The following is a 26,754-nucleotide window of genomic DNA, read 5'->3' as shown; positions in this document are numbered from 1 at the left end:
CACACACATTTTGCAAAACTGTGTCGTATGAAATCTTGGTCAGCTTAGTAAAGCAATTATGACCATTCTTTTGTCTGATTCACCTCTGCCATTCATTGCACCCATTATTCCCTCCTGTTATACAGTATGGATAGCTTTCTGTTGAACTTGGTGTCAGAAAGCTTTAAATGAACTTATTTAACTTAGTGTTGCTTAATCTTGATCTGTTTTAGAATGGGGATGTATGCATTTCAATTCTTCACCCGCCTGTAGATGATCCGCAAAGTGGAGAACTGCCATCCGAGAGGTGGAACCCTACACAGAATGTCAGGTACTATTTGTCATTTTCTCTGCTGCACTGTTTCATGGTGTCTAATTTATAAAAATGAATCTAAAGATTGTTTTGTATCTGTGGATCCACCAACCGAGCTGGAAACACGTTCCTACTAACAGGTGTTGCATGGCAAGTTTCAAAGTAATTTTATTTTATTTTACAATGTACTGGACCATACATGTTTCTTTTGGAGAACTTTGCAGTTACCGGAATATTTCCTGAAGCACATTTGTTGCTCCACCACTAATCGCTTCCACCCATATTCAATAGTTAAAAATCTCATAACCTACTATTCCATTTGCCCAGTATTCGCTGGCCTTCTGCAATGTTATGATTGCACAGACCTTGCACACATGGGTGGTGGGCAGTAAGGAGTGCTTAAATACCTTTAAATATTTCATGACGGGCGTGGCCAAGATGACGGCGTGAGTGGACGTGTCGTTCTTCTGCTCCCGCCAACGGCTGTTCCCTTGTCTGCTGACCCTGGCTGGGGAGCGGTTCGGACCGTGGGGCAGCTGGCTTGACCTGTGAGGCAGAGTGGGAGCTCCGGTGGGCGTGGATCGGGCGAAGCCGAGCATACGGCCGGGGACGCGGCCCTCCCCCACGGGGCCCGGAGGCAGCGACTGACGCTGTCTTAGCTGCCGGAGGCCCGGCGAGTGCTTGGAGGCGGCCAGCAGGTCGTGGCTGGACGCAGAGCCACAGCGGAAGACTGCCGCAGCGCCATTTTGTGAGGCACCGCGGGGAGTTGCAGTGCCGCGCGTGCGGTCGAGGGCCCGGCAGGAGGACTGGGGCCCTCCGGCGTTAGCGCGAGGTAGAGACGTGGGCGAGCCTTTCATTAAAGGGCGTGCAGGACTATTAGCGTGCCTCAGGTGAGGTGGTGGCCTTGCCCAGCGGCGACTGGGAGACGGAGAGCGGGTGCTGCCAAGGGTCCAGGGGCCGACAGAAGAGCCTCTGTAAAACCCCGACGAGCTGGTAGCGGGGACCGGCCCCCTATTGAGGAAATCAGCCACCCGGGTGGAGCAGACACAGCGCGGGAGGTCGGCGGGCAACACCAGGCCTAGGGAAGAGGCCTGCAATAAGCGGAGCGCCGCAACTGGCAGACCCGGAGAGGTAGGCCCGGCCCAGGGGGGGCTGCCTGCCGCCAGACTAGGTCGGCGAAGTGCCGGGTGGAGAAGGGACTGGAGCGACCCCACGGAGACTGCACTACAGAGAGAAGTAGTCCGGCCCGGGCGCAGGACGTTGGTTCCCAGCGGCGGCAGGAAGAATCTGACCAGACCAAGGACAGTGGCGGCACAGTGTACTGCCATCGCCTGGGAGTGACTCCCAAGCACATGGTCAGGGCCGGCCCACGGAAAAAGGCGACTAGGGGCTGGGCAGCGAGCGGGGAGCTGGGCCATAGCCAGACGCGCGGCGGGCTTTGCACTACGGTAAGAGGCCGCTGGGTGATGCGACACTGGTGGAAGCCTATAAGCTAGACGACGTGGCTCTGGGGCCACTCAGCGCCAGATAGACTTGGGGGCCATCCACGAGCTCCATGGGCCTATAGTCTGTGAAGGGGAGACCTAAGGAGGCGTCGAGACCTCGCTCGGTAGAGGGCCGGACCCCCCACGGAGGCGGGTTCGATGGGACAACAGGTGCCATTAGTGGGTACGAGATGGTCAGCACGCCAGTGACGAGTGGGGGTCTGTCTTGGAGGAAGGCCCAGCGGATTGCTTTGCAACGGGGAGGAGTACAACCCAGCGGTGGACACAGGAAGGGTCCAGAGCTCGTCTCCCCGCCCCACTGGTGTAGAGCGGCAAACAGCGGGGACGCATCACCCGGTAGAGCACGTTGGTAATCTATAGCCTGCCGTGCAGCCCGCAGCACAGGGGCACCAATTGAGCGACACTGCCACGAGGAGGGAACGGCTGCTCGGGCGTTCCGGGACAGGTGAGATACTCTTGAAGGGAGACCCCCTGAACGCAACATATGTGTCATGTCTGCCTCGAGGGTCTGCAAAGACAAATCCGTGAAGTACCTGTTTGCCAAGGCCCAGGCGAACCAACCGCCTAAAGACATGACTGCAGCCACTGCCCGTCAGGCCACGGATCCTACGGACGACTCGGAACCCATCACGAAGGCCTTCTTAGAGTCACTATTCACTGCTTTGAAGGATGACATCCACTCCTTTTAAAAAGGAATTTTTGGAGGAGCTCAAGGAGGTTCACAAAGATGTAGATGGCATAGGGGAGCGCGTGGCGGAGCTGGAGACCAAGAATGATGAGCGAGACACCGAAATCGAGGCACTACAGCAGGAGATACTGCGGATACATGATCAGCAGGCAGACATGCAAACTCACCTGGAGGATTTGGAGAATCGTTCTCGTCACCATAATGTGCGAATCCGGGGGGTGACGCTGGCCAAAGATACCAAGGATCTGTTTGGATTCACAAGAGAACTTTTCAATCACATCTTGGGATGTCCTCGAGTCGGAACTCAGACTGGATAGAGTGCATAGGGTGGGACCCCCGTTGGCCATGTCAGCCCCACCGGACATTTTAGTATGTGTGCAGGATTACCGCACAAAAGAGAACATTCTTCAGAAAGCTCGGCAGCTACATCCCCTGTCCTTCAGAAATCAATCACCTGTCTTATTCCAGGACTTGTCAGCACTTATGCTACAGAAGCGTCGGATCTTCAAACCTGTTATAACGTACCTCCAACAGCACAACATCCCCTACAGCTGGGTCCACCCATTCTGCATAGTGTTCAAGCTCGACAACAAGCTCTATCAGCTCCATTCATTGAAGGAAGCATGTTGCCTGCTAGGTATAGATCCGCCAGTGGAGGAGGAGGAGGAGGAGGAGGAGGAGGAGCCGGTGGGCCGCTCTGGGGGAGCTGAGGCCTCTGGATTCCAGTGGCGCCAGCAAGGTAGACGTTGTGTCAAGAAACCCCCTGCGGCCGAGTTCAAGGATGGCCAGCGAGCAGCAGTGGAAGCAGTCACCTCAGAGCTGACTTCGCCTCACCCCTGCTGACTTTTATGTTTTCATCCCTTGCGGCTGTTGGCGGTTTGTTCTTCTTGCCAAGTCGTCGGCGGGAGGGGGAGTGTTAAGATGTGATCGCATTACCCTGTGATAATACGTTCCCGATCACCTATGAAGATGATGGACAATGGACTTTTGAACATCGAATTTCTTGTTGGGGGAGGTTTTTTTTTTTATTGGGGGTCGGGGGGGTTGTGTTCCATGCCCACCGAGAGAGCGGGGGGTGCTTGCCACACGCTTCCCAGACCTGATGCAGCTGGCGCCCATGGTTCCTTGACTTCACTGCATTACCACGGCTCTCCTGCCTATAGGCCATCCAATAAAGTAGATGCTGCTTACAGACCTTTAAGCCCGTCCATCTTTGATACCTAGTATGCCGGTCACCACGCTTAAGATTCTGACCCTGAATGTGAGGGGTCTAAATAATCTGGTAAAACGTAGAGCGGTCCTGTCGTGCCTAGAAAGCACATAAGCGGATATCTGTCTCCTGCTGGAGACTCTCTTTTTAGCAAGGGACTGCCATCGCCTGCGAACCCCGAAATTCCCCACACAATTCTTTTCCTCCAGTCCTACCAAAACAGCGGGGGTGGCAATCTTAGTGGCTCAGCGGTTTCGGGGGAGGTTTTACAGAAGGAGGCAGAGGTCAAGGGGAGGCTTTTAATCTACCGTTTTGCTATATAACTGCCTGACTCTCACCATCGACGCCATCTATGCTCCTAACGAAGGCCAGGAGAAGTTCTTACATGATGCCCTCTCGAAAGCTACAGACACCACAGATAGGCACATTATGCTGAGGGGAGATTTAAATCTAGTTTTTGATAACCAGAATGATAGGTCAGGTCAACGCGCCTTTTCTGAGGAGGGGCTTGCTCGGGTTAATGATTTGGGACTATGCGATCTTTGGTGTGCCTTACACCCTCACGAGCGAGAATATTCATACTACTCCAATGCACACAAGACGTATGCGAGATTGGACCACTTTTTAGCATCTACATCAACATGGGCCCTCGCGTCTGCGGTGGAGATAGGGGTAGCCTCCCTATCGGATCATGAACCAGTTTTGCAGCGTGAATCTTTCTGGATTCACTATGCTGTGCATTATTCCGCGGTCTTGTGGTTGGGTCCGGATTTGTAGTCTTTTCTTTGTTTTTTTTCTTCTTTTTTTTGTAGCCCAGGTGGGCGTCTGCGTCACACCCCCTTGGGTGTATTTCCGGTAACGTCGGCATGCTTCCTGCGGAAGCTCCCACTCTTGGGCGCCATCTTCAGATTCTTTTTTTCCGCGGTCGGGTCTGGATCGTTCCCGTTTGGGCTCCAGACATTTTTTGGAGAAAGAAGAAAGAAAATACAGAAAAGACGAGGAGAAATCATCTGAAGACTGCAGGGGACTTCATCGACGAAAAGCCGGCAAGGAGAAGGCGTTTTTTCATCGAGATCATCGACGACTGTCGACGAACACGCGACCAGAGAGGCCCTGGACGCTCGATGATGGACAACACGCCGTTCAAGTTCTGCCGTAACTGCCACCACAAGTACGCGCAGAAGGACCAGCACCCGGTATGCAACCTTTGCCTACCGGTGGACCACGAAAGCGGAGACTGCAACGCCTGTTCCGCCTTCGCCCCGAAGACCCTTCGCGTGAGAGAGAGGCAGAGGGTAGCACACGCCACCCTGCAGGGGAAGGCCCCGACTCCGTCCCTCTACGAGCTGGGGATGTCCTCCGAGGAAGAAGACAACGCTGCCGCCGAAGACGACAGCTACACGGTCGTAGAGACCGATTACACAAAGACTTCTGACAAGGTAGGAGACTCTTCGGCCCCCAAGAACCCGAGAGACTCTGAGTCTAGAAAAATCGAGGGCAAGACCCCGAAAACGCTGACGCCAAAAACGGCGGCGTCCACGGCTACTCCCAGGCTCAGCGGATCCTCCGAGAAGGAGTCCCCGGCGCCGAGGGCTGCTGATCAGCAGAAAACGTTGAAAATCGTCCCCGAAAAGGATCGATCGACGCCGAGGGAGAAAGACCCAAAACTGACGACGACGACCAGAGACCCAAGACCCGGTCCGACGTCAAACTTCGACGCCGAAAGGTACGGCGACGAACCATCCGCCGAAAAGAACGGCCGACCCATCTGACGCGGAACACGCGGCAGAGATGGAGAAGAAGAGAAGGCGCCTCAAGGCCGAAATGGAGAACATCATGCAGCGGAAGAAAGATTTCGATGCAAAGATTAAGGCCTTCACGATCCCTCACAAGACCAAGCCACCGGTGATGGAGGCAGTCGAGGAGGAGGAAGTCGTCGTCGAGGAACAAGACCAGGACGTCGAGGTGATCGACGACCAGGAGGAGTACGAGAATCCCTACGATAGTTACAACTATGGGGAGGAAGAGGAAAGCAGGACGGACGCATACTCGACACCCTCTGACCTACAGGAGGTAGATTACATAGATGTCGACACCGACAGCCCGGAGGAGGTGGTCGACACTTACCCCTCGAGGCCCTCGCCGCCGGACGACATCGGGGCCTACAACTCGGTGATACAAGCTGCTGCAGCAGCTTTCAAGCTCAAGCTCGACGAAGAGAAGCAGAAAGCAGACTTCCTTCTAGAAACATTGCTACCAACACAAACGAGGAGCCAGTTCCTTCCAATGCTCGAGCGTCTTGGCTCAGGGGAAGGAAGCTTTCAGGGAGCCCGCAACATGCAAGGCAGTAACTCCCAGAACTGAGAAGAAGTATAAGCATGCCACAAAGGACCCGGCCTACATTCAGGGCACGGTCTCCGCAGACTCCATTATCACGGCCACAGCCAGGAGGAGGGCTAACGTACCCACTACCTCGGGCCCACCACCGGATAAGGAGAGCAAAAGGATGGATCTGGTGGGCAGAAGGATCGAACGGAATGCCGCGACCCACTGGCGCATGGCTAATTCCAACGCCCTGATAAACAGGCACATGTACCAAATCATGGAGGGACTGGGGCAGTTGGTGAAGGACTTGCCCCAGGATGCCAGGCAGAAAGCCGGAAAGCTGGTTGAAGAGGGAAAGAACGCGGCAAATTCTTGCCTTAAGACGGCCCTGGATGGGGCAGACACCGCCAGCAGGCTCATGATGATGGGCGTCACGGAAAGGAGGCACGCCTGGCTCAGGATATCCGGTTTCAAACCGGAGGTGCAACACAGCATCCTGAACACACCGTTCAACGGCAGCACGCTTTTCGGAACAACAGTTGATGAAACGCTCAGCCAACTGAAGAAAGATAACGAAACAGCAAGGTCCATGGGAGCATTGCAGTTCAGAGGGAACAAGAGGGGCACCCCGTCACGGAGGCCCGGCGGGAGAGGCGGAAACCAGCCAGGTACATCACACCAGGCTTTCCAGCAAACGCACCAGGCAGACTCGCAGACTCAGCATGGTCATCAGAAGCAGTCCTGGCAGTACCAACAAAGAGGCCAGTCCTTTCGAGGGAGAAATGGACAGGGACAAAATAGAAGAGGGGGGCAGCAGCCCACCTCTAAGTGACTTCAAAAAACTCCGTGTGCCCGCCCACAAAAAAGATCCCAGGGGGCAGCACGTACAGATGGGTCAAGACAAACTAGACACCTACGACCACATGACGCCAGTGGGAGGAAGATTAAGATTCCACCTCCGAGAGTGGAGAGAAATCACATCAGACAAATGGATCCATAACATTATCCAATTCGGATACTGCATAGAGTTGGAGGGGAGGCCAACAAGCAGAAAACCAAAAAGAAAGCCACTAGCAGGCAAGCAGCTGCAGTGTCTGCAGGAGGAGGCAAAGGAACTCCTGCGGAAGCAGGCCATAGAACGGGTACCCTTCAAGGAAAGAAACACAGGAGTATACTCGACGTACTTCCTGGTACCAAAAGTAGACGAAACAATGAGACCCATTCTCGACTTACGGTTCATGAACAAATTCATAAGAACTCAAAAATTCAAAATGACCTCCCTGCAAGAGGTGCTCAAAATGACCTCCCTGCAAGAGGTGCTCCACCAATTGCAGATCGGGGACTTCATGGTCACAATAGACCTCAAAGACGCATATCTGCACATTCCAATGAACAGAAAGCACAAACACATGCTCAGGTTCACCATTGGAGAAAGCCACTACCAGTTCACGACACTGGCCTTCGGTCTAAAATCAGCACCAAGAGTTTTCACAAAGTGCCTCGCAGCTGTCGCAGCGCACCTAAGAAGGCAAGAAATACACGTATACCCTTACCTGGACGACTGGCTGGTGAAAGCAAACTCATACCAGAAATGCAAGCTGCACGCACATACAGTGACAAGCACGCTCATAAACCTGGGGTTCTCCATCCATTGGAAGAAATCAACACCTTACAGGGCAAGGTGTTCCCCAGCGAGAAGAGGGCGCTGGTGAAGGAAACTCGCCTCTACCGGAAGGGACAAGCTCGGACAGTGAGGACTGCGAGCAAGATCATGGGGATGATGGCATCATGCATCCACCTGGTACCGAATGTACGACTCCACATGAGACCCATTCAAGAATGGCTACAGGAGCAATGGTCACAAGCTACAGGCAGTTGGGAGGATCTAGTGGTTGTAACGCACGCAGTGCAGAAGGAGATGACATGGTGGACCATGGAGAACATAGCAAGGGGAAAGCCTCTAACGCCCCCAACGCCAACAGTGACCATCACCACAGACGCATCCCTGAAGGGATGGGGCGCTCACATGGAGGAGCTCAAGGTGAGGGGACTGTGGACACCGACAGATGCGACAAAGCACATCAATTACTTAGAATTGAAGACAATCTTCCTTGCACTGAAAGCCTTTCAAACAAGACTGTACAAACACAAGGTGTTGATACAAACAGACAATACCACTGCGATGTTCTACATCAACAAGCAGGGGGGCACACAGTCAGCCCCGCTTTCAACGCTAGCGCAGGAGATATGGAGATGGGCCATCCCTCTCAAGATAGACCTGCTGGCCATACACCTGCCAGGGAAGGACAACATACAAGCAGATTGGCTCAGCAGGCAGACATCGGCATCCCACGAGTGGGAGCTCAATGCTCAGGAGACAAGACGCCTATTCGACAGATGGGGAACTCCATCGGTGGACCTGTTTGCCACACGCCAGAATGCAAAATGCCAAAACTTCGCATCCAGGCAGCCCGAGGAAGGGTCACTAGGGAATGCCCTATGGATAGATTGGTCAAGGACGTTTGCCTACGCCTTTCCCCCGATACCACTGATGCACAGAGTACTGAGCAAGTGCAGAGCGAGCAACATGACACTGATACTGGTCGCACCACAGTGGGCGAGGCAGACATGGTACTCGCAGATCATGGAGATGACACAGTGAGCACCCCACAGATTCAGCAGGAGGAAAGACTTACTCTCCATGCAGAACGGAGAGGTGCTACACCCAGAGCCAGAGAGCATGAGCCTAGTAGCGTGGCTCCTGAGGACATAGAGTTCGCACATTTAAGATTGCCAGAAAGTACCCTGAAGGTCCTGCGGGAGGCAAGAAGGCCTAGCACTCGGAAGTGCTATGTTGCGAAATGGAAAAGGTTCACAATATGGTGCAGACAAGAAAGACTTCACAATAAAATGAAGAAGGACTCCACAGTGCTAAAGTACCTGACGCACTTGCTAGAGAAGAACCTTAGCTCATCCTCCTTGAGAGTTCACTTGGCAGCGATAGTCGCCTACACAAGGGGAGAAACTTGCAGGAGTTTCTTCACATCACAGGTGGTTAAGAGATTCCTAGAAGGTGCGAAAAGGATCGCACCACCCAAGCGGGTGCCACCACCTGCATGGAACTTGAACATAGTCCTAACGGAACTCATGAGAGAGCCCTTTGAACCGCTCCACAAGGCATCCTTAAAGATGCTAACTATGAAAACAGCTTTCCTGGTTGCTATAACGTCCTTACGCAGAGTAAGCGAGCTTCAGGCTCTGACGCTACAAGAACCCTACATACAAATACACAATGATAGGGTTGTGATGAGGACTGACCCAAACTTCATGCCGAAGGTGGTATCTAAATTTCACATGAACCAGTCTATACAGATACCGAGCTCTGCACACCCTGGACGCCAGAAGGGCAGTCATGCACTACATCGAAAGGACGAAGGGACACAGGAAAACAAAACAGTTCTTTGTGTCATTCGCCAACAGTTACATGGGAAAAGCAGTAACCAAAAAGACCATTGCACGATGGATCGCACAGACAATCCAACTCTGCCACAAGCGTGCAGGACAAGAGCTAGCAGAGGGGACACGTGCCCACTCCACTAGGAAAAAGGGTGCTACAATAGCCTTCCTGGCTAACACACCCATACAAGACATATGCCTGGCGGCAACATGGGCTTCGGTGCACACGTTCACGAAGCACTACTGTGTGGACATACAGATGAACAAGGAAGCTCAAGTTGGACAGAAGGTGCTACAGCACATATTCAATACCCAACGCTCATCTTCCACCCAACCGCCACAGAGATGAGAAACAGCTACAAAATCTATGCACAGCATAGTGAATCCAGAAAGATTCACGCTGCAAAACGAATAGTTTTCTTACCTGTCGGTGTTGTTTTGCAGCTTGAAGATTTTTCTGGATTCACTAGCGAACCCACCCACCTCCGCCAGAAAGATGAGGCTGGAGAGAGAAGAGGTGGAAATAGAACAAGTGGAAAATACTTTGAAGGTACAAAGCGGTAAAATATCACCTGAATAGAACATTGCCATTACTTCGGAAACGAAAGAAACACAGAAAAAAAAGAACCCGAAGATGGCGCCCAAGAGTGGGAGCTTCCGCAGGAAGCATGCCGACGTCACCGGAAATACACCCAAGGGGGTGTGACGCCGACGCCCACCTGGGCTACAAAAAAAAAAAACCCAAAGAAAAGACTACGAATCCGGACCCAACCACAAGACCGCGGAATAATGCACAGCATAGTGAATCCAGAAAGATCTTCAAGCTGAAAACTACACCGACAGGTAAGAAAACTATTCGTTATTGCCACTCTCACACCCAAATCTTTGCCCTCTAGAGTGTGGCGTCTTCAGGATCTGCTCCTCCATTGGGCAGATGTGGTTAAGCGCATACAGCATTCTATCACTGAGTACCTCTCGCATAACGCCAACTCGGACACAACCCTTGCCACACAATGGGTAGTGCTGAAAGCGGTCGTGAGGGTTCATTGCTATTTCGGTAGCAGATAATGCTGAGGGCAAGCGTAAAAGGGAAGACCTGACACAACAAACTTGGGAATTAGAGAGGATACATCAAAGGACCGGTGCCCCACGAGTATGGCGACAACTTAAGGCCGCGTGCCGCCAGCTAGCAGCGCTGGATCAAGATAGCAGAATTCGCAGCGCTCCGATTAAAACATTCCTATTACGCCGGGGGGGGATAGGTGCAGATGCCTACTAGCCCATAGGCTGCGGAAGCCCGACAGAAGCAGGGGGTTCGTGAAATCCATTGAGCAGATGGTACATGCGTAACGGAGGATAAGGCGATAGCTGCAGCATTTTGTGATTTTTATGCCACCCTTTACACTGGGGCCCCGTTGGCCTGCGCAGATGGGGCTGCCTTTCTAGACTGTCACCCTGCCGGTTCTTACCCAGGCCCAAGCCGACCACCTCAATAGCTGCAATAACCTCCTCCATGTGTATGTTCCTATCTCCCGTCTTAAGCCGGCTAAAGCCCCAAGGCCGGATGGCTTTTCTGCCATCTTTTATAAGACGTTCTGTGCCACCCTGGCCCCCCTGCTCACCAGGCTGTTTAATTCCTTCGCTGACCCGGGGGCAATCCCGAGTGACCTCTTGAAGGCCTCTATAGCGGTCATCCCTAAACCCCGGAAGGATAAATCTAGGTGTGGAGCATACCGCCCAATCTCTCTCCTCAATATAGACTAAAAGTTATACACTGGCTTTCTTGCGGCACGCCTAGGCCTGCTTATGCCAGGGCTTATAGACCCGGACCAAGTTGGATTAATTCCTGAGCGGCAGATGTCCGATAACACCAAACAGGTTCTCCATCTTATCGAGAAGGTCACGCGCATCCCGGGTGAGTATATGATGCTCACTGTCGACGCTGAGAAAGCGCTTGACTATGTTCACTGGCCCTACTTGGAGCAGGTTCTAGAGTGCACTGGGATGGGAGAGCGCTTTCGCACATACATCCTCAATTGTCAGAGGTATCCCACAGCGGTGGTACGGGTGAATGGACATACGTCCTCTCGCTTCCCCATTGAAAGAGGCACGAGGGCCCTCTGTCGCCCCTACTCTTTGCCCTCTATATGGAACCACTAGCTATACAGCTGAGGCAGAATCCCGCTATTACCGGAATAAAGTTTGGTGGATATGTTCACACAATCTGCCTATACGCGGACGACGTGTTGATATATCTCACCAACCCAAGGACCGCACTACCAGTTTGTCTGGTGGACTTGGATGCGTTCGCCCAGGCAGCAGGCTTCAAGGTGAATGCGGACAAGTCGGTGGCCCATGATCTCTCATTGTCGAAATCCACCCGGAAACATCAGCAGAACTTGCTTCCTATCCAATGGGCAACGGACACAACTCCATACCTAGGGATCCAACTGGCCCCCACGCTTCCTGAGGTGGTTACCACCAACTATGCGCTCCTGGGTAGGAAGATCCGCAGGGAACTCGGCAGATGGAAGCACTATCCCATCTCATGGCTTGGCAAAAAAGCAGCGGTCAATATGACCATCTTACCCCAGATCCTTTATCTTTTCCGCACTGTTCCTCTCCGGCCGCCCGCGGGCTGGATAAGAGACACAAGCAGAGCTGGCACAATTCATTTGGAATGGTCGGAAGCCACGACTGCGACGGGTGTTGTCGATGCTTGCCCCGGAGGGGGAGGGCTTGGGGATTCCAGATCTCCACCTCTATTTTCAAGCCGCTCAGTTGCGGTATCTAGTGGATGGGAGTTGGAGAAACACTGGATGTTTAAAGACCAGGCTGTAGCTGCGCGACCCCTGCAGGAAATTCCCTTCCTACGCAAAGCCCACAGGCTCCTAACTTGTACGCCTCTTATGTTAGACTGGTTCCCCTTGAGGTATGGGACGGTACTAATCTCAAACACTAGCTTACGTCCTTTCCTTTGCCATTAACCCCGCTGATGAATTACCCGGAGTTCACTCCTGGCATGGATGCGGTCTCCTTTGCACGGTGGGGGCCTGCCGGGTGCCGCTTCCTGTATCATGTATATAGTGCTGATGGGGTCATTCCTTTTCCCCAGTTGAGGCAGACATACGGGCTTCCAGAGATAGACTGACTCCGATATCTACAAGTTAGGCATTGGGCGCTTCAACCCCAAGCACGCTCTGCAGCGAACAGACTCCTTTCACCTTATGAGCGTTGGCTACCCACGCGCACATCAGCTAAAATCATTTCTGATTTGTATGAGATGTTGCAGATACAACTCGCACACACACTTATAATCCCATCAAGGCACGGTGGGAGAAAGAGCTTGGCAGGGTCTTCAGCCAGAAGGAGTGGGACAACATATACTACAGGGCCTGACATTCCGCTTACCATATGGGGCTTACCGAGACCCTCACGAAGGTAGTCCGATATTGGTACAACACCCCAGAATGCTTGCACGCAATGGATAAAGCACAGGAGGCGACATGTTGGCGGGGGTGATGCCAAGTAGGCACCGTAGTCCACTTATTGTGGGAGTGTGAGCATGTCCGGTGCTACTGGACCCAGGTCTTGGATGAGGTGGATAAGCATTTTGAGATTGAGATCCTGCGCTTTCCAGTGTATGTTCTGCTTGTCCTCCCCAACCCTCTGATGTACCCGCTGCGGTCTCGTAGAGGCAGACAGATAGCAATTGCGCTGGGGTCGGCGAGGGGGGAATGGGTCGGAGGGGAGGGGGGGGGGCGTTTATGGGGACTGTTTCTTGGTTAGAAATATACTTGAAATTGCTTGATATGATTGCGTATTTTGAAGCTTCGATGGTTGGTAACTGAATATATACTACCATATTTCTGTGTTGCAACTTAAAACCACAATAAAGAAATTTAAACTTAAATATTTAACGACTCGCACCCGTGCAGTTTTGTAATATTGTGCTGGGTACAACTTAAATGCAGAGGTTTGAAAATTAGTTACTTGCCTTTAAGTGCAGTTCTCCAGTATTTTTATCTTTCATAGATTCACATGCTTGAATCATTCCCAGTCGTCGAAGTGGGAGTCCCACGGTACCATAATAAAGCATGGTGTATCACTGTAATAGGCTAAAATGGCAATGAGCAATTACTTAGCCCATCTATGTCCTATTTTTTTAAAGAAAGGGCTAAACTTCAAACCTTATTCAATCGGGCGATAGCACCCTCTAGCACAGTGGTTCCCAAACTTTTGACTCCTGAGGACCCCCATTGAGTCACCACTGAAAGCCGGGGACCCCCAAGCAATTTGTATGAGTTAAATTTCAAACATTAAAACAGTAATTCGAAAAAAATACACACATGTGCACACAAAACAAATACTCAAAGTACTAAGGGTTTTGGGGCCAGATGTACGACTATTTCATTTAGCGCCTCGCAATTGGCGATACATTGCGAGTGGCAAATTACGAGTCTCTAAATGAAATGTACAACAGTGTGTTTAACACTGTTTGGGATTCCCAATGGGGTCGCAAATTGCGAGGTTCATTAATATTAATGAGCCTCCCGCAATTAGCGAGCCCATTGGGAATGCCAGCCCTCCCAGCGATGGGTGGCCTGCTGGGCTCTGCAGGCCACCATGTCGCGGACTGCTTTTAAATAAAGCAGTTTAAAAAAAAAAAAATGCAACCTGTTTACCATGCATTTAAAAAAAAAAAAAAACGTTTTCATTTTCTAAGGGCAGGCAGAGGTCACTGTGACCACTGCCTGCCCTTAAAAAGCAGTATTGCATGCAAAATTATTTTTTAAGATGCATGTTACACGTTCTTTGCAGTAGGCACATTAACCCTCTGTGCTACATTAGTTAAATCAAAGCTGCCACTGAACAAAACTCTCTCTTGCTCTCCAGCAGGTACATTAATCACTGGCATTCTCTTGACACTTTTATTGTTGCTGGAAATCTGCTAATTATACAAGAAACGTTTCTGTGCTTTTAAAACTGTTGCCTACGGACCCCCTGGGAATGTGTCACGGACCCCTGGGGGTCCGCGGACCACAGTTTGGGAAACACTGCTCTAGAACACTCCCAGGAGAGAATGATTCCCTCAGTTGTTCAAGCACAACTGGGAATAAATAATCCAGAGTTATAAGGGGAACCTCTCGGGTGAGGATGGTATGTTGCATGTGAATCAATGAAAGATACCAATACTGGAGAACTGCAGTTACAGTTAAGTAACTCATTTTCTTCTCTAGTATTGGATCTTTCATAGATTCACATGCTTGAATCAGAATAGCAAGCAGTTTTGTAGTTAAACCTTTGTAAGATGAATACCCATTGAGGATCCCCATCTGATCAAAAGGGCATTCTGCAACGACCTTGGGAGCGGGTATCAACGGGCGTAAAATTGGGATTTGGTGTTCTAATTGGACGCTAAGAGATCCAGTGCTGGTTCCCCCATAATAATTTTTTGTTCAGTTCTGACTGATTTAGTTCCCACTAGTGACATCCGTCCTTGGCGTTGCTGAGTGTGCCCGCCAAGGTGTTGCTTGCGCCCAATACATGCTCGGTTTTGCGAGAAATGTAAGTTGTGGTCCAGCTCCAGAGCGGTTAGGCTTTCTGGAAGAGTCCTAGCGATCTACCAGCACGGATGACCCTGCTATCCTTGGTAGGAACTCTTACAAGGTAAAAAAAAAATGACTCAGTTCTGAAGTGCTGACCACTTTTCTTGGATTTGTAGGTCTTGGCGATGACTGCCCCAGCCGTCCATTGAGGCATCTGTAGTTATGACAAAGTCTGGTATTTTCGGCAAAAACATCCGGCCCTTGCAGCGATCGGAGATCTGAGACCACCACAATAGTGTCTTCACCATCATTGGGTTGATGATGATGATGAGGTAGTTGAAGGTCCATTCTGTCTGGATCCACTGTTCATTTAGCTGTCTCGTATTCAGGCGTGCAAGAGGAACCAGATTTATTGCAGAGGACCTCATTCCCATCAGCTACTGAAACAGACTTAATTCTAGAAAGTTTGACTGCTAGATGTGCTCGTCTTTGTTGTTCGTCCTGCAAGAGAAAAGCCTTGTTTTGGATTGTATCGATGTTGGAGCCTAGAAACCGTATCCTCTGTTTCGAAGTAGTTGATGACTTTTGATGGTGGACAGAGACCCAGTTTGTGAAAGAGTGAGGCAAGCTTTTGTGGTTTGGACACCCACAATGGTGTTCGAACTTTTAAGACCCAGTCATCCAGAAATGGAAATTGAGTGTGACTGCTACCGGAGCAAATGCAAAACAACAGTTGATGGACAGAATGCAGATCAATGTCATACATTCACCCCAGTACAGAGATCTGGGCCTAAATCCATCGTTTTTTTTGCACTCCACACCACCCCATCCTTTCCTCTCTGGACTATCCGGGCAGTCTGTGTATATCACTTCAGGCTCCTGGGCCGTCGAGAGGTGGAACCCCTTATAGCATCGGTACAATCCTGAGGAAAACGGAAGACGGAGCCTGACAGACGGGACCAGAAAGGTATGGGAGACTCACCACCAGCAAGGGAGGCAGGGCAGGCCCTGAACAATCAGGGGTACAAAAGGGGGTGGTGATGGACAGAGCATCTGAACCAATCAAACACTCACACCCAGTCAACAGATCTGGGTTTAATCCATCACCGTTCTTTAGCCCACTCTGCCACCCCAGTTTAGACATGGCCATATGCAAATCAGTCTGACCCTGTGCCTCATGGGAACAGTCCAGCCTGAACTGCCAAGCCATGCCTTCCCTGGACCGGAAACACGCTTCCGAGGACCGGTTTCTCGCTATCAGCCGTCTTCAGCCAGGATAGCTTGACTCCAGTGGTGTGGAGAGCATAGGACTCACGTCTGAGCATACCCATCCCACTCGGGGTGACAAATGCAAAACAACAGTTGATGGACAGAATGCAGAACAATGTCATACATTCACCCCAGTACAGAGATCTGGGCCTAAATCCATCGTTTTTTTGCACTCCACACCACCCCAGGTCAGACATGGCCATATGCAAATCAGCTTTGACCCTTTGCCTCATGGGAACAGTCCAGCCCGAACTGCCAAGCCATGTCTTTCCTGGACGGGAATCAAGCCTCCTAGGACCGGTTTCTGGCTATCAGCCGTCTTCAGCCAGGATAGCTTGACTCTGGCCTTGTCTAAACTGGGGTGGTGTGGACTGCAAATGGATTTAGGCCCAGATCTCTGTACTGGGGTGAATGTATGACATTGTTCTGCATTCTGTCCAACTGTTATTTTTGCATTTGCTACTGGAGCAAGGCATTTGGTAAAAATGCAGGGAGCTGAATTGAGACCAAATGGGAGAACTCTGAACTGGTAATTGGTACATCTAAAGCGAGATATTTGGAGTGTTTAGGATGCATGGGAATATGGAAGTATGCTTCCTGTAAGTCCAGAGTTGTCATATCTCCTTGGTTAAGGAGATGTAGAATGTAGGAGTGGCCATACAGAATGGTTGTTTCTGCAAGAATTTGTTTAACTTCCTGAGGTCTAGAATTGCTCTCCATTTCCCAGATTTTCTTTTTGGTTAAGAGGAAAAAGAGCAAAAATCCATACCTTCTGGGTGAAAGGAACATTTTCGATTGCTCCATTAGCCAGGATGATGAGGGCTTCTTTCTTGAGTACTAGAAGATGTGGGGAGGTGCGCTCAACTTGGCGGATTGTTGGGTGGTCTTTGGATGGAAACTCCAGGGTATGCCCTCAGGTGACTTGGTCAAATACCCGTCTGTCTGAGGGGATCAGACACCAATGGTGGAGATAATTGGTAATTTTCACACCCACAGGATGGGAGGAAGTGAAGTAGCCGGTCCCTGATTTAGGTCACTGTTTAAAACTTTTCTCTACTATGGATTTGTTCTTTTTAAACATGCGGCAGTGGGTGGTTGGCAGTATTGTTGCTGTTGATGAGGAGCTCTGTATTGAGAATGAAAGGGCTGATAATGTTAGGAGTGTTGGCGTCCTCCTATGTAGGTTGAAAATCCTCCTCCATGTGCCCCTTGATAGGGCATCTTCTCGAGTTGCAGCTTACCAAGTGACCTGGCTGTGTCTGTTTTGATGGCTAATAGAACATCATGTATGTACTTCCCAAATAGTGACTCCATCGTAGGCCATATAGAGCACTTTTGACTGTATGTCTGGTCTGAACGTAGTCGCCTTTAGCCAGTCCTGTTGCCTTAAGACTGCTGCACTGGTGAGTTGGTGAAAACCAGTGGATGCTGTGTTCAATGTGCAGTCTGTGATCTCTTGTAGTCAAATCCTTGCCTCAAATGTTCTATTCAGGCTCTACGTCATTGATGCCCCCAATGTCTGACCATATCTGCCTATCGCAGCGGCCCAGGATTGCTAGCGTATTGGCCACATACACTGATGTGCAACATGGCGGAGAATCATTTACCTATGTTGTCTAACCGCCTTCCCTCTTTATCTGGTGGCATAGATCTAGGAGTTGAAGGATTCTTAGAGCGGTGTTGTGCCGCCTGTCGTATGAGGGATTTTGTCTTTCCAAATGAGGTCGCACACTGCTCGTCCCATCAGCGTGTGACCCCGGAGCATGATGGTCGATGTAGTAGGTATCAGCGGGTGCGCTTCTACCAGAGTCTTGAGGGTATTCACTGGTGTGCTTGCCATCCCTGGACACGTGTTTCGCGGTTATTACCGCTCGTCAGCAGGGATTAGGCGTGTGCACGGGGTTGCTGCGTGGGCTGCCGAAAATAATTATAGGTCCAGATACCTCTTATGGCGCGCAGGTGCGGAATCTCGAGGTCGTCACCTCCACCGGCTCAAGGGAGCCTGAATAAATAGTCTTTCCAAATTAGGTCGCACACTGCTCGTCCCATGTGTGACCCCGGAGCATGATGGTCGATGTGAGGGCTTTTTGTTTGGGATGTCCTGTGAGGCAGGAAGCAGAATCTTATGGAGCCTTGTATTTTGTCAGTACGAGGCAGCACTGCCGCCACTGTTGCCGGGCTCTTCATAATTTTGATGCCTTCCTCCTATATATAATCTATGATGGGTGATGACTCTGATTTTTTTGACTGCTTTTTGAAATCCCGTAGAAAGCATTTGGGGTGGCGACCTTGCTGGGTGAGATAACCTCAGGTCACAAGGATGTTTGCAAGATCCTTGTAATTTTTATAGTTTGTCATAGTCGTGGGAATGGTCATGGGTAATGCTGGCGATTGGCTTGTGGCTTTTGGTGTCGTTGATGCACCTCCCGTCGACTGGGTCGTCTGCTGTTGTCTGCTGTTGTATCAACGGTGTCGTCGACTGAGTCTTGTTCTCGTTGACTGGATCGGGGCGTCGATGGATAAAGTAGTCATTTTCACCGTTGAGACCCTCAATCGAAATTGACTGTTGCTACAGTTGTCTACAGATTTGAGGTACGTTTTATACATTGATGGTTAAGATGAGGATGTACGTGGGCAATCCCCAGCCCTTGCATATAGAGTACTGGGCTCAGATGATACAGCCTCTGAGGGATTCGTTTGTATTTCTACTTTTTCAGAGATTTTCTGTGGTGGAACGTCTTAAGGGCCTTTCTGCTTTCTTCAGAGATCACTTGGTCCTGGGATCTTGATCTTTTGTGAGACCTTGCTGAGGTATCACTGTCCTCAGAAGATGATCTGAGTTTTTGACTCCTGAAACCAGAGAAGAAGCATCCCCTATCTGTTCTTCAAGGTTTTAGAGGAAAAAGTGACAAATCTTACACTCCATTACCTTATATTGGAGGTAGAGGCAGTAGAGACACTCCTTAAGAGGGTCATCTACATATACCCTTTTCTTTTTGCAGGTCTTACAGGGTCTTCTTCGCTGTACCAGACAGTGTAGAAGATCTGGAAGAAGAAAACTGAGCAGAGCTCAGGGACACTCCCTTCACACATGACATGCAGTGAACAAATGAGGGAATTGGCACGCTCTAAAAATCTCCCAAGAAAGGCTATCGGCTGAATGGTTAAGGTTTGAAGTTTGGTCCTTTTTTAAGAGATTGCCATTGTAGCCTATTATAATGATAAACACGCTTTATTATGGTACCATGGGACTCTCACTTAGTCTGGGGATGATTCTGTCGTGTAGTTCCTAAAAATACATAGAATCTGCACGCTTTGACATGAACTAAGGGATTGGTGTCCAGACTGATTCCAGACACCCCCAAAGGATATGTTGGCCCTTAGTCCAGCTAGGTTGCAGTGCCACCATAAGCCACCTAACTTTACCAAGGAGGGAATAGTTTCTGGCTACTATCGAACATGACAATCCTTGATCCTTCAGGGATCGTGGAAACAGTGTAGTACTTTACGCTCAATCAAACGTGCTCACTTAGTCTCAGAGATGCACAGAATAAATGATGGGGATGTTTTCAATAAGCATTGGTTGAACCCGCGTCATTCTACTATAAAATAAGTATGCTACGACAATCATTAGACCGAAACAAATGTATATGATTACAAGCACCCACAGAGTAAAAGGTAGAATTCTACCATGGTGCTAAAACAGTGAATATATGTAGGTATATAGATACATGACGGTAATCAAGGATACTCCTAAGATGCAAACCCTACCTATGTGTACCTAGAGAGTATGTGGGTGTAAAGAAAAGAATCCCTTAGGAAAGAGCCAACCCCATTACCTGATGGGAGAGAACGAAGGAGCCAGTCTTGGTCTCGAGTTGGACACCCCATAAGGGATGTCAGAACGCTGCGTGTTGTAGCTTCTGCAGGCCAGGAACTCCGCATCTGGTGTCAGCATGATGCTTCTCCTCTGCCTATCTGGTGCTGGTATGGTCTTTTGTACCATAAAGATAGCCTGGGGGTCTCTTACATAATCAATGTGTTGTATGTACGACTATGCGAATGAGCCTAGAATAATACCTGCGTGTATGCAAAGTCTAGTTTCTAAGAAACTGATCAACGTTTATTAAGCACATAACTGGGTAAAAGGTCAGTGATAGAACAGTTATGCAGAGCAAGGCAGGACAAATGTAGGTAAGAGGTTGTGTAGCTACCTAGGCCTATATTGGGGTACATAACAATTCAAGCATGTCAAACTATAAAAGATCCAATACTGGAGAACTAAGTCCTCTCTTTGAACCCAATTCCTTGGATTGATTTTATGTCTGCTAAATCAGTGTAGTCAGTCCTGCACAGCATTTCACAGAAAGGTGTGAATATTCAATTTTGGTGACTGAGAACAGCACATATGCTGCTTGCAACACCATATTTTTTTACCCTATTACAATAATCTAATTTGGTGTTCCTTTCAAAGTAATAAATGTGTGCTGCAACAAAACTCAAACCCTGCAACAAGATTAGCTGAGATTTCTATATTTAAGGTTCCTTTAATATTGTTTAATATATTAGCAAACTGCCTGACAAACGAAACAATATGAATTGGATTAGTTATGTGTGCCCCAAACCCTAAATCTTGCCCTGGTCCTACTTGCTTATAAACTGAAATTGATCTTCTAAATGCCTGTTCTGTAGTATTTCTTCCAATCTATGTATTTTGTTGCCTGAACTGCAACTAATTAGTGAATGATTGTGCAAAGAGGTGCTTTTTCAGCAGTTTAGCTCCTCTGGGCAAACTATTAATCCAAAGACTTAACTTTTTGGATGTAACAAGTTATGCAGGCATCGTAGTCAAACACTGAACGGTGTATCATAGTATGTGTGCGATAACCATATTAAATATGTATTAAATATCTGTCTTGGAAAAACAGGGTGAGTCACTTGTAACTCATTTTTTAGCGTCCAAGTTTTCCATTAATTATAATCAATGCGGAGACTGTGCTCAATTCAGTACTGGTTGTGAAAATACACTGACCTTAATCTGTAATGGAATTGTGTTATGAACCCTAATGTACCCCAATATAGACGTAGGTAGTTACTCTACCTTTTACCTACAACTGCCCTACCATTGTTCTACATAACTGGTATGGCACTGACCTCTTACCTAGTTAGGTGATCATGGCTGTGGTGTGGTTTTCTCCAAAAAACTAGCCTCATATATTCTACATGAGAATTCTGTCACAGTAGGGTTACCATCTTCTGCATAATAACTCTGCAGAAGGGTCATCTCTAGATAGAACCCCTAGAGGGTACGTTTCGTGTATATAAACACTACATCTTCGCTGGGCAAACCAGAGGAGAAAGACTTCCATACTGACGCGAGATGCTGAGGTTTTTGCACACAAACATTCCAGCAAGCAGTGGTCTGACATCCCTCGCATGGTGTCCGTCTCGAGACCTCAACGGGGTCCTTTGCTCTCATCAGTTAATGGGGTTAGCTCTATTCTAAGGAGATTCTTGGCTACATACATGCTAGTTACATTTAGGCGCATCTAGTTTGGGTTTGCACCATAGGAGTACTCATTACTGTCATGTATTCATCTGCCTGCATATAATCATTGTCTTAGGACTATGGTAGAATTTTACCTTTTCTTTACTCAGCTGATGCTTATAACTGTATATATCGGTTTCTGTCTCATGGTTGTTTCAGCACATGTATTTTATACTAGAATGATGCTGGTTCAAAAAATACTTATTGAAAACGTCTCCATTGTTTTATTCGGCGTGTCTCTCCAAGACAACGTGAGCACAAGGGACGGAGTGAAAAGTACTTTACTACTTCCATGATTCCTGAAGGGTCAGAGTTATCATGCTCGATAGTTGCCAGAAACTATTCGCTCCTTGGTAAGAGGGGCTCATTGTACGGCTGTGAGCTAGCTGGCCTAAGGGCTTACTTATCCTTTGGGGCTGTCCGGAATCAGTCTGGACACCAATCCCTTAGTTTGTCTAAACAGATCATACATAGAGTTGTAGGAACTACTCAACATGGCGCATCCAACTTTGGTTTGGTTCTTACTTAATGGTCAAATCTGAGTAGTTAAATTGTGCTTTTCTCTGAGACCTACTCACATGAACCCAGAGACGTCTGGAGTGGGACGTAAAAAATCCACCACAGGCATATCATATGTATTGGCTGTAGGTTAATTCAAGCTTGAAGGATAGTAGTTCCCTACATTGTGCATAAAACCACCTCATTTGCCTTGCAACTCTTTCAACAATGTCTGTCGAAGAGAAAGCTGCGTTACATGTGAATGCAGCAGGTGATAGGGAACAGAAAGGTGCTAAAACATTTCAGAAAATGTCAAATGTACTTCCTTTTGAACTAGCAGAGTTTGTAGTCTCAGCATTAGGTGGGACTTTAACATTTGTAATTGAGGCACACGAGTCATTTGGGATGGAAGTATTCTCTTCATTGGTTAAATTCCCATCTGCAGATGCACATACATTTCATGCTTACACCCCGGATTAAACACCAGAAGAATATTGTCCTTACGAGTACATTGAAGTTCCGCTCAGTTACCAGGAGCATATAAACTGGTTTAAGGGGCCTCCCACACACCACAGAATAAGTGTGACTCTGTCCGCTCAGCAGAGACTGAGCGACTTGATGGGTCCTAGCGGCTTACACACCGCATCCAGACATTGATACATTGCCAATAGCAGTCTTGCATGTACTTCAAATTAAAATAATAAACCTTTACAGAAATGACAGTTCTATGAACACTCACTTCAACCTACTAAAATTACCTCGGGAGGTCAACCACAAGGAACTGAAAACAATGAATGCAGTTATGGGAAGAATGCCCACTAAACTTGATCAGTGCCATTCTGGATAGCACAGAAAATAGCGCAGTTAGAGTGAGTGTTTCAACACACAGGCCCACAGGAAAAACACTGAATATTGACAATTTGTTTGCCAATGGGGATAGCTCCCCCAATAGAGGATTGTAGCACTTGTGGTACAGTTTTCACTGCCATCTATACCAGTAAGTATGGTATCCCTTCATTAGCAGTGATACCAGAAGTAATAAGACAAATACAGAATGAGTATGGAGCAGAACCAGCTCTGAACTTGGGGATGAAATTATTAGGCAATTGTTCCCATTTATCTACCATTATGTTAGCAAACATAAAAGGGGAGGCATCATCGGTGGGTATACGCCAACGCTTAAGGGAATGCACTCCTGCCCATCAGGAGCAAGAATTACCAAAAAGTATCGAAGATACGTACGCCGAATTAGGTAGAGAGAATTTGGGAGCCAGAGCTATGAAACAAGAATTAATTGGTAATCCTGAAAGGGATAATACCAAGCAAGTACCTGATTCTCAACAAAAAAAATGGGATACTAAAAAGCAATAAAATAGAGAGAAGCGATCGACGGGTGGGTCTCCTCAGCAGGAGCCCTCCAACAGGAGGCATTACCTCAGAAATTGTGATATTAAAAAAACCTGACCGGTATCCAAATACTGATGTACGCTCCTCTTGTTCCTTTCAGGGTTCATCGAAAAACTCAAAAAGGTAAGGACGGTCAGAATACAGATCTGAAGAACGAACAAAGTCCAGAGACACACCGCAGTTCAGATTTTAATATCAAAAAAGAAATCAACAAAAATCTAAACCTCAATTTAAGAAAAAAGAAGCAGGACTTAAAATAAGAAATACCCATGCTACTGAGGACTCCACTTCTAAACGGGGAATGGGCTCTGATAATGCTAGACAGCACATCAGAAGTAACAATAGCTCGCCAGAACCTGATGGAATTTCTGGTGACAGTGGTGTTGAATAAACAGATCATGGTGGGAACACCCGATACTAGGGTAAGTGTCCCACACCAGTGATATGAAATAACACTCCATATGGAGGGGGACATACCTAGAAAGGTTAACTGTATGTTCTTTTTTTTGGGGGTGAGGGGGGCCCTGGCATTTGGATGGTACATTTTATTTTATTTATTTTTTTGCAAAAAGATTGGCCGATTGGCCGCCTGAGTTTATGGATTGCCCAAAAGGAGAAACAGTAATTTTACCAGCCTTCTGACTTTTGTTCCAGAAGCTCTGAAAAATTCATACACGCAGGAGTGGGCAGTAGCACTAGCTCCTGCATTATACCGCAATCGTAGGGTGGGATGCAGAATCAGCTCACCATGTAATCCCACTAAAAACTACTCCCACTTCACAGAGACGGTACCCAATAAAGCATGACCCGAAAAAACTGTTCAGGTCGATCTTAGATCAACTTGAATACCAAGGTGTAATAGGGAATTGTACCTCTCCCATGAATAACCCTTTGTTTCCCGTAATAAAACCCAATAATTCATATAGTCTAGTTTTGGACTACAAGCATTTGAACACATGCACAAAGACATTTGCAGTACAAAGTGCACACAGTGCCGCATTAATAAATAAAATTGTGCGGAAAAATACAAAACAACAGATCTCTCGAATGGATTCTTCTGTCAGAATATAGCGCCTGAAAGCAGATATTTGGCAGGATTTTCAGCCCCAGGCTCTCATCGTCCGTTTTGTAGACTGCCCCAAGGATATAAGAATAGCCCGGGCTGTTCTCAGCAAGAGTAACAGAATTGCTTCAAACCTTTTGAGGAGGCATTATCCTATGTAGATGATATCCATCTGATGGACCATGAATTATTGGATCATTTGACCAGAGTGAACAACATACTTATGGGGTTCTCCTCTGAGGGTTACAAATGTAACTTTAAAAGACTCAGAAACTTCCCACCTAAATGTCCTATTTTTGGGGTATGAGCTCTCGAATGAAGAGTTAAGCTTTGTAGCTAACTTTTTAGAAAAATGTGTGCTGCTCCAACCTTCAAAGAATCTGAAAATCTTACAATCCATTTTAGAATTCCTAAATTTTGGCAGAACATACATTTTGGTTTACGCAGAAAAAGTAAAACCTTTCTACGATATAATCCAACCTGATTTCTCATTTCAACATTGGGCACAGGAACGCACAGAGATACTTCGTTCCCTACAAGCTGACATGATTTTGGTGATCCGTGTAATCTATGGTCCATCTGGGTACACTTTCCTCACCTTCAGCGAAGACTGAACGGTACCCATCGCACACAAATCACATTTGTACACATGTTGAAATACGTTGTGCATCAACTGAAAAATACTGATGGCAGTACATACTGCTGTAGTGGGAGAAAGAGCACTGGCTATGGGATAATGAATAATTGTAACTCTGGTACCAATTTTAGAGGCAGTTACTAAAGCAAACGTTCCTAATGCTAAAGCTCTGCATCTAGGATGGATACAATGGGCTAATTCTCTAACTGCGACGATGTAGAATACACATTTCATTCTACATTAACCCCTTCGACGCTCATGACGAGCTGGGCTCGTCATGAGGTAGCCTCCTCGCACGCTCATGACGAGCCCAGCTCGTCATGAAACATGCGTTTTTAAAAATCTCAGCGTACGGGCGGAATTCCGCCCGCACGCATGCGGTTAAAAACAAGCATTTCTGCAGTACGAACAAGAATATCCTCTCACAAATTAAATAATGCATCTAGATCAGTATGAATACATACGGAGAGGTTGCGTGAAATTGACATGGTTAACTTCGAAAAGGATTTAGCAGTGGTAGATAATGGCATGGCCACACTAACATCCAGCATATATTCACTGGTCAATATTGTGTCTTCTGCTTTAGATATAATGGAACAGGATCTGTCCATCCTACAACAACGGTAACCACAGTTACACTCCATTCTAACGCTACAAGAACTGCCCTCTGACCACATGCCCTGACAATATATTAACAGTACGTCTGTTTTTACCTATAATTTAACAGGGCAGACTACAGTGGCACAGAAATATACGAAATATACAATACAGCACATTGAAAAATTAGACCAACTTTTACCATGGCTCAGTCACCCTCCACTGAATGGTTAATCCGTAGCCATATAACATTGCCAGTAACTTTCCAATTTCAATACTGCCTAGAGTACCATCAAGTAGGCCGGTATGGTGCATTGGGGAAGGACTACATCCATGAATTTGGGAGTCTCCCCTACAGATTTAGATGCAGAAATAGGGACACTGAAGTTTTTCTCAGCAGTTCGGAATGCGAGAATTCATTAATAGGTCTTTAATTTATCGGCATAGTATGCTTCACTGAGCTTTCAATGCTTTGGTTGCAAGCTCATCTTTTCATTTGAAAGGATCCCCAGCTGCTGAGATTCATCCGGTGTTCAAACTACTCCCGAACTGGAGTTATTTGATGCTGAGTGATCAAGGTTGTTGTTTAATACTGCCAGGCATCGCATATCTGGTCAAAGTATGTTCCAGGGTTACTTGTATGCAAGTATTGTTTCCACTGACCCACACAGTCGGGGAGGTGCCGCTATGGCCTTCATTGAATGTTTCCT

The 26,754-nt window shown here is 48.1% G+C and overlaps 1 protein-coding gene across 2 annotated transcripts in view; it reads left to right on the top strand.

Moving 5' to 3' along the window:
* Positions 1-26,754, top strand: part of UBE2R2 (ubiquitin conjugating enzyme E2 R2) — a 157,681-nt gene that overhangs the window by 68,011 nt on the left and 62,916 nt on the right. For both annotated transcript variants that reach the window (XM_078674722.1, XM_078674723.1), the window contains exon 3: positions 213-310. In XM_078674722.1, the coding sequence (XP_078530848.1) occupies positions 213-310 (98 nt within the window). The remainder of the gene's footprint in view (positions 1-212; positions 311-26,754) is intronic.

The sequence above is a fragment of the Lissotriton helveticus genome, chromosome 2_1 (genome assembly GCF_964261635.1).
Source record: "Lissotriton helveticus chromosome 2_1, aLisHel1.1, whole genome shotgun sequence".
Lineage (NCBI taxonomy): Eukaryota > Metazoa > Chordata > Amphibia > Caudata > Salamandridae > Lissotriton > Lissotriton helveticus.
The sequence above is the reverse complement of the archived record's forward strand: the minus strand, read 5'-3'. Positions and strand labels throughout refer to the sequence as shown.